Genomic DNA, 8656 nt, shown 5'->3' with positions numbered 1-8656 from the left:
CTTCTCTGTGTGATGCAGCTTTAATGGGACAGACAATTGCTCTATTCTTCAGATGTGGTGGGAGATGACTAATAAATGAAGAGGAAAAATTCCCTGAAGTGCAAACATGTGAATTAAAGCATCTTTGAATTTTAAGGAATGTTTGGTCAGGTTAAATGTGGGTCTCTGACCCATGCTGGAACCTTGTGGTCACAAGGCAATCCGCATGAAAGTGGTCATGTGCTGGGTGAGCTACACTGGTATAAAAGGATTAGGTTGGGCAGGGAAATGCTCTTGACTGCATCAAAGGGATTAATAAGTATTGGTGCATGAAACAAACTAAAGGCTGTCATATTTAGGAAATCTGACACTTGCTGGAAACGACCTGGTAGAAAATATAGAAGGTACTTGCTATTGACTGTAGTGCACTTGTATCTATTATCTTTGTTACCTATTGTGTTGTGCTTTTATTATACTGGTTGCCTTGAAGCTGCTTTTTTACCATTTAGTAAACTGCATGTGCCTGGTTCTTCTGAAGATTGTTTGGGAAACTACGGTTTCTGAGAAGGTTGTTGGCTAAACCAGAACAAAGTAAGACTCAAACTTTGCTCCACCTAGACTGTCACTGGGAAATCTCAAGTATAAATGCTTTGTACAAAGGTGTCTGTACTTGCTTAGGTGTTTAATAACTTTGATAATTATTTGGAGTGTAAAATGTTTGGTTTTTATGGATGAAAGAGCATTATTGAATCACTGTCCCTTAGTCGAGGTAAGTGAACTAAAGCTTTTAATTGAAAGGCTGTTTCCCTTTAATCCACCTGTAAAATGTAGCCTTTCATCAATGTAAACCAGTATATTATACCTTATTCCCATAAACAAGAAGTAGCTACAGCACATCTGACTTGACGTGTAATTTGGCCAAGGGTCTGCAGGGTCTTTTGACCGATGTTTGAGCAAGTTATATATTACTCATCATGCTATCTGCTAATCTTCCTATTCCGTAGGCTCCACCAAAGGAGGAGTCTTGCATCAAAGCTGGGAGTTTCTGTTTCCATGCATTTTTTTTAAAGTATTTTATTATAGGCTTTAAATATTATGACTGACCACACCAACTTTGTTATCCTTGTTTTTGTTCTTTCAGCTGGGACTGTCCTGAACATAACCATGTCGTACTATAGGTCTCTGAGTTTCTGTTCAGTGGCATTAGTGTTCATTCTCTTTCATGACCTGATATCTGCACAATTTCCTCGTCAATGTGCCACTCCAGAGGCGTTACTCAGTGGCGAGTGCTGCCCGAGTCTTTTTCCTCAATTGTCTCCAGATGCAAGTGACCAGTGTGGCTTTACTGTAGGTCGTGGTCTCTGTGGACCAGTTCGTTTTGACTCCAGACCTCATGGACCCCAGTATCAGCTTGATGGGACAGATGACCGAGAACAATGGCCCATCCGGTTCTTTAACAGAACGTGTCTGTGTAATGGCCGGTTCTATGGTTACAACTGTGGTAGCTGCAGACCTGGATGGACAGGGGATAATTGTGACCAACCGCTTGTAGCAGGTAAGTTTGATAAATGCACTTTTTTTTTTTTTTTTATTTTATATTCCCTCTGAGAAAAAATTAGGTCAGCACTAGGCTACAGACTTGATCCATGGCCTCAGCCAAAAACATAGTACAGAAGAGATTTAAACACTTTCCAAAGAGAACACTGACCACTAACATGGATGTGTGAATAAGGGTGTTCATTTGATATAAACGTGTCACCACCGCTTTACAACTTAACTTATTCTTCTACTGAGCGTTAACATATTGCACATTGAGAATTAAAAATCATGACCCAAAAACTACTTTAGGAGTTTGTTTTTTTCATTTAATTTGCAGCTTTGACTGTCTCTTACAACAAATTGTATACTTTCAACACATTTTATTTGAAATGTAGTGTTTAGTATGTACTTGAGATTTTTTGTTTTTTAACCTGAAGAAAAGGCTATATCAGCTGAATATAACCTAGAGTACAGTAATTAATAGGTCAAACACAAGAAATGGTTATAAACCATACCTAATAGAAATCCCAAAATATGCAATCCATATATAGCACGGTGCCGTTTCGGAGAGCAACAATTCAAAAAGAAAAAAACAAAAAATATTTTCCAAAACATACCAGGCACTCTTTGGGATAAGAATAATTTTATATAAATTTTTATTAAATTCCATATAAAAATATATTTTAAAGATTTTTCATATATAAATAGATCTCTTTCCTCTTTTATCCATAATACAAAGATTTTTTTATAGGAAAAGAAAAGGGTTTGAGAAAACACATTTGTTTCAAACTAGATGTACATAATTTAAAAAAAAAATTAAAAAAAAAAAAATGTCTCCTGGCCAGGATACCAACACAGACTTTTATAACATTACTGCCATTAATTTATCCCCCTCTAAACACAATGACATGTCATGATGAGATATCTAGGTAATAGGTGTTCTATACATAAGCCAAAATCAGACCCATATAAGAGAATAGCTATAAGAACCGGTTCTGAAGATTTTTTTATCCAGACACCATTGGTCTCCGTTCACACTTGCGCTTTTTTCTTTTTACTCCTTTTCTAATTTTGGTCCGAAACCAACAGAAACAGTTCCTCTTGTGTGATAGCAATGCAATTGTATATAAGGAGTTAAATATTCATCTTTAAATCTTCCTATACTCGGGGGCAGCCGAGATTTCACCCAAAGGTGAGCAAATTTAAGCAATGGAGCACGCTCCTACATTCAAGAGTCGGAATCCTGCTATGCTGGTATCCACGTTAAATTTTTATTCAGACACCATTGGTCTCAGTTCACACTTGCAACACGCAAGTGCTTTCAGTCCACCTTGAGTTGCGAGATCAACATAAAGATGAGTATTCAACTCTTTATCTATATTTGCATGGCTATTATATAAGAGGAACTGCTCCTGTTGGTTTCGGACCAAAATTTTAAAAGGAGGGAAAAGCAAAAACTGCAAGTGTGAACTGAGACCAATGGTGTCTGAATAAAAATTTAACGTGGATACCAGCATAGCAGGATTCCGACTCTTGAATGTAGGAGCGTGCTCCATTGCTTAAATTTGCTCACCTTTGGGTGAAATCTCGGCTGCCCCCGAGTATAGGAAGATTTAAAGATGAATATTTAACTCCTTATATACAATTGCATTGCTATCACACAAGAGGAACTGTTTCTGTTGGTTTCGGACCAAAATTAGAAAAGAAGGAGTAAAAAGAAAAAAGCGCAAGTGTGAACGGAGACCAATGGTGTCTGGATAAAAAAATCTTCAGAACCGGTTCTTATAGCTATTCTCTTATATGGGTCTGATTTTGGCTTATGTATAGAACACCTATTACCTAGATATCTCATCATGACATGTCATTGTGTTTAGAGGGGGATAAATTAATGGCAGTAATGTTATAAAAGTCTGTGTTGGTATCCTGGCCAGGAGACATTTTTTTTTTTTTTTTTTTAAATTATGTACATCTAGTTTGAAACAAATGTGTTTTCTCAAACCCTTTTCTTTTCCTATAAAAAATCTTTGTATTATGGATAAAAGAGGAAAGAGATCTATTTATATATGAAAAATCTTTAAAATATATTTTTATATGGAATTTAATAAAAATTTATATAAAATTATTCTTATCCCAAAGAGTGCCTGGTATGTTTTGGAAAATTTATTTTTTTTTCTTTTTTAATTAATAGGTCATTGTGTGGTTTATATGCTTTCAATATTAGGACATGCAAAGATGTGCTTGTAATACCCAAATGTAAAGTATAAGCAAATTCTGATTGTGCTCTCAAGTAAGACTAAAGTCCCTATTACACGGGCCAATGCTCGTTCCTCGGCTGACCTGCTCTTATGCAAAATTGAGTATCGTGACCAGCGCATCTCCCTCTGTAAACAGGGAGATATAGTGCCAACATGATAGCGATCGGAGTAAGAATTGCTCGTCCCCATGCACTTCTGGTCATGTTTCTTTGTGAAAGCAGCAAGTGAGCGCTGGTCAACTTGCTGTCTTGTTAATAGGCACACGTTTCCACTGCCCACGTCAAGCAATGTGATGGTGGTATATTAAAGGCTACATAGGCCTTTGACATCACATCTTTGTTTATCTTGTTTTTTTGTTTTGTTTTTAATGTGTGCAACTTTGTAACTTATTGAACTCTTTAAGTTTTGAGATACAGCTGCTCTGTATAGTGTTATAGCAGTGTTATAGTGCGTTGATAACTGTATCCATCAGGACTGACTGGCTCCATTTCAGCATGTCCTGCGTGTATGCTGCACAGGATTGAGCTGTTCGCTATCACATCTAAGCTCATAACATACATGTGAGCGATTTTATAGGTGGATCCTGTGTCACACACAGGACCTGCTGTCACTGAGCCAGTCAGTCCCACTGACATGACGGATTCGGGTCTTGGTGAGTAAAAATTTTTATAACGTTTATTTAGGATGTTGCACCTATCACACTGATGCACAATTTTATATAAAAAAATAATCAAGGGAGCTTTCCACAAATACTATGAAATATTAATGTTCCCCAGCTAGTCAAACAGCCAGAAATCTTGTAATATAAATACCTACTGTATGTACCATGCAAGATGGCTCCTTAGGGCCACTCGCACATTCAGTTTTTTTTTTTTTCTCTTTATGGAGGTTGAGGTTTTTGCAGTAAACTTTTCTGGGTATTAATGTGAAACATAACTTGCTGTTTTATTGTAGTGAGGAGAAATGTCTTGGACTTGCGTGTTGAAGAAAAGCAACGTTTTATTAATGCACTTGATCTTGCAAAAAACACTGTGCATCCAGACTTTGTCATTGCAACACGGCATTATAATGAGCTTGTTGACCAAGAAAGGAATACTACGAACTTTGAAAATATTTCAATTTATGATTTCTTTGTTTGGACCCACTACTACAGTGTTAGCAAAACCTTTCTTGGGCCAGGCCAGGGGAGTGCTGGTGGCATAGACTTCTCCCATGAGGGTCCAGCTTTCCTTACTTGGCACAGATACCATTTGATGCAACTGGAAAGGGACATACAGGTATTGGTTTTATTTGCACCATTTATAATTTCTGCAGAGCACCCTTAGATTGGACTCCCATGGGTTGGAGATGTAGTATATCTATATACCTAGAACACAGCAAATTCCACCCAAAAAACCACACTAAATGTTAATGCAGGTTTTCAGGCAGGAACAAGTGCTTTGAGAAGTCTATACTTGCCCTAGGCCGTTGTCACGGACATGTCCCTCTGGGATGATGCTGCAGTGCATGTTCATCTCATCCCAAGAGGCCGCCCTGAACAAACAACTGAAGAAAGCATGGCTATGACAATGGCCGGGTTGTAAGCATAGACATGTAGCATGCAGATAGCCATTGCTAAGGCTCTGCACTGATGGTAGTGCACTTTTTGAAGGCTTTGTAATCACTGGAGTGACACCTACAGGAAGCCAGGCTAAAATGCAAATCGGAGGGTGGGGGGGGGCAACCACTCATTACTGACATTCATACAGTAAAAAAATATTTAATACACGCTATGAATATGCCTTTTAATTAAAAGAGCCAAGTTAGATGGCTTAGAGGGATTTTCACCATGAGACACAGGATATGTCATACATATCAGATGTGGGTCCTGCATCTATCTCCAGAACTGGGCCCCCTAAACTCCACTCTGCCGCTCTGTGCTCTCGCGGCCTCCTGGCCACTTCCTGGCTATATGGCCGGGAGCTACAAAAATAGCATAGCTTGTTGAGTTACTTCAGGAGTAGTAAAATTTAGGTTTCTTCCACAAACTGCGCCATACCTGTCCACAGGTTCTGCATGGTATTGCAGCGCAGTGAAAAACACCACCAATGAACAGGTGTAGCTATGGTTTGTTTTTCTTTTTCAATCTTAAACGACCCCTTCACCTAGGACAATGTGATAGGTTGGGCTTCCTGATTTGAAGAATGGCTGGTGAACAGTAAGTGAATGGGTGCTGTAGACTTTGGGCAGTGTCTAGTATGGAGTGGTGTGATGCACTTCATTAAACCGCACACACTTTAGAAGTTGGTTTGTCTTTGATATACAAGTTTGACTATCTTTGAACTATAAAACTATTGAAAAATAAGCCTTGCTTGTGTTATGTTTTTGGGAGAGATAAAAATGCTTTACGGTAGTACACTTAATAGATCAGACCAGTCTGGTTAGATTGCTGTTTTGTCCACGTCCTGAATTTATTCAATGCCTAACCCATCTGTCATGTTTTTAGAACCTTTTACAGGATCCTTCTTTTGCACTTCCTTACTGGAACTTTGCCATTGGTGGAAATGAATGTGACATTTGTAAAGATGACCTTATGGGCGCAAGAAGCAATTTTGATCGAAATTCCTTAAGTCCCAACTCGGTGTTCTCCCGTTGGCAAGTTGTATGTGAATTTGTTGAGGATTATGAGAGTTTAGGAACTATCTGTAACAGTAAGTATTTGCTAAGGTAACTAGACTTTGACTGTCCCTGAACTATGTTAATATATTCTAGCATTTAATGGAGACTGACTCTTTCTATCATGACATCTATATAAATATTTTTATTAGATACAGCAGGTAGCTCAATAAGAAGAAACCCTGCTGGGAACATCGCTCGACCAATGGTACAGAGACTTCCTGAACCAGAAGATGTACTTTTCTGCTTGGAAGTTAATTTGTTTGATACCCCTCCATTCTTCTCAAACTCCACGGAAAGCTTTCGGAATTCCATTGAAGGTAATAAAAGTAACATATGTGGTGTTAAAGATGGTAGCGGATGGGTGTCCAACGTTCTCGCTTTTTGTCTCATAGGATACAGTGAACCTTCTGGGCAATATAATCCCACAGTTAGAAGTCTTCATAATCTAGCTCATCTGTTCTTAAATGGTACTGGGGGACAAACTCACTTGTCTCCAAATGATCCAATTTTTGTGCTGCTTCATACATTTACTGATGCAGTTTTTGATGAATGGCTGAGAAGGCATAATGTAGGTAAGTATGTTTTGTTTCTTAAAAAAAACAACAAACCTGAACAAGTTTCCATATAATTGAAGTATAGATCACAATTGCTTGGCAAATTGCATTTTAAGAACTGATGTAAAGAACATGGTAATGTAGCAGTTTTTATTAAATTTCTGGTGATTGACAATTCTTTCTACACTAATAATGAAAAAGTTGCAAGGACACAAGACCATATTAATTATATCTACAATTGCACATGGCCATATTACAGTAGCCAGGATGAAATGGGATCCTATCTAGGGAGATCAGGAAAGTTTTAGGGGTAGGCTTTCCTGATTTCCTAAATATACGGCTTGTGCACGGAGCCACAATATGGCCATGTGAATGAGCCGTTATGTTTGATTATACACTATCCCTGAAGTAAAGATTTCTTCATGTTTATTACACAAAGTAATTAAAAAAAAAAACTGATAGCACTTTATTACTTTGTTTCACATGTTTCTCTCATTTCTAATCTTTAGACTTTAATCAGTATCCACTGGAAAATGCACCAATTGGTCACAACAGGCAATACAACATGGTTCCGTTCTGGCCACCAGTGACCAATAATGAAGTGTTTGTCTTGGCTCCAGAAAACCTAGGATATTCATATGATGTGCAGTGGCCTAGTAAGTGGGCAAAATCGTTATTCCAAATGTCCCTTTTGGAGATATAAATATATAATGTAGCTGGAGATAAACAATGTTTGACCCATGTAGCAGGTTTTATACCTGCCACCTAGGCCTGAGGTGTATCAATACCCTGGCTACCGTCCAAATATTTGCCAGGGTTAAGTGGAAATCTGAGTTGGATTTGCCTGGTTTAAAAAAAAAAAGCCCTTTTGTGGTATGCGCGTTATTCGCGCAACAGTAAAATAATGAATGTAAACAAAAGCACCACGTGCTTTTCGGTTTACAAACATCCAAATGGAGTGTCGTAAAGATGGTGGCTGCGCGAAAAGCGCACATCCATATTAACAGGACACGGAGCTGCCACGCGCACAAAACGCTCACGGTCGTCTGAATCCGGCCTTAGTTTCTCCAATGTGGACACCCAGATTTGATATTTAAATGACCTTCACTACAAATTGTGCTTTCTTTCCTGCATTACCCTTTTTATGCAAATTATAGTTTGGTAAACTTAAGTGTTGCTATTTTATTTTTTCCTTTTAGGTCGTGCACTAAGCAATACAGAGATAATCACCATAGCGGTTATAGCTGCTTTGGTTCTTGTAGCTATGATTTTTGCAGGAGCTATGTGTGCTAAGCGCAAGAGCAGAAAAAATGAAGTACTTCAGCCCCTCCTGGGTGAATCCTATCCACGCTATGCTGAAGATAAAGAAAATACACAATCCGTGTGACACCTGTTAAAAAAAAAAAAAAAAAAAAAAAAAAAAAGTTACCAGCTTCTATCTTCCTGAATTTCAGTGCTGTGCAATAATGTAGAAATCTTTAGATAAAACTTGATATGCAAGAAGTCTGGTTTTGTTTGTTTTTTCCCAGAACTGTTGCAGAGAACTCACTATCATATAGTTGGTTGTGTTGCTAGCAGAAAATCAATTGCTTAATACCGTTGTACCTGAATTGACTACCTATCCCCTTAAGTGATTGTCTGATTGCAGGGGTCCCCACTGCTGGAATACCC

The 8656-nt window shown here is 38.2% G+C and overlaps 1 protein-coding gene across 1 annotated transcript; it reads left to right on the top strand.

Moving 5' to 3' along the window:
- The first annotated feature begins 293 nt into the window (after positions 1–293).
- TYRP1 (tyrosinase related protein 1) lies at positions 294–8401 on the top strand. The gene is made up of 8 exons (XM_075851948.1): positions 294–383; positions 1121–1534; positions 4728–5050; positions 6259–6463; positions 6581–6748; positions 6824–7003; positions 7495–7641; positions 8185–8401. The coding sequence occupies exons 2-8, from the start codon at positions 1144–1146 to the stop codon at positions 8370–8372; spliced, it is 1602 nt and encodes a 533-aa protein (XP_075708063.1). The 5' UTR covers positions 294–383; positions 1121–1143; the 3' UTR covers positions 8373–8401.
- Positions 8402–8656: the final 255 nt, after the last annotated feature.

The sequence above is a fragment of the Rhinoderma darwinii genome, chromosome 1, assembly GCF_050947455.1.
Source record: "Rhinoderma darwinii isolate aRhiDar2 chromosome 1, aRhiDar2.hap1, whole genome shotgun sequence".
NCBI lineage: Eukaryota > Metazoa > Chordata > Amphibia > Anura > Rhinodermatidae > Rhinoderma > Rhinoderma darwinii.
The sequence above is the reverse complement of the archived record's forward strand: the minus strand, read 5'-3'. Positions and strand labels throughout refer to the sequence as shown.

Bases quoted from the DNA above. Each gene is read 5' to 3' on its own strand.
- TYRP1 (XM_075851948.1), top strand. From the start codon at position 1,144: ATGTCGTACTATAGGTCTCTGAGTTTCTGTTCAGTGGCATTAGTGTTC. The intron at 1,535-4,727 runs GTAAGTTTGATA...GTTTTATTGTAG, and splicing joins TGACCAACCGCTTGTAGCAG to TGAGGAGAAATGTCTTGGAC. The intron at 6,749-6,823 runs GTAATAAAAGTA...TTTGTCTCATAG, and splicing joins CTTTCGGAATTCCATTGAAG to GATACAGTGAACCTTCTGGG.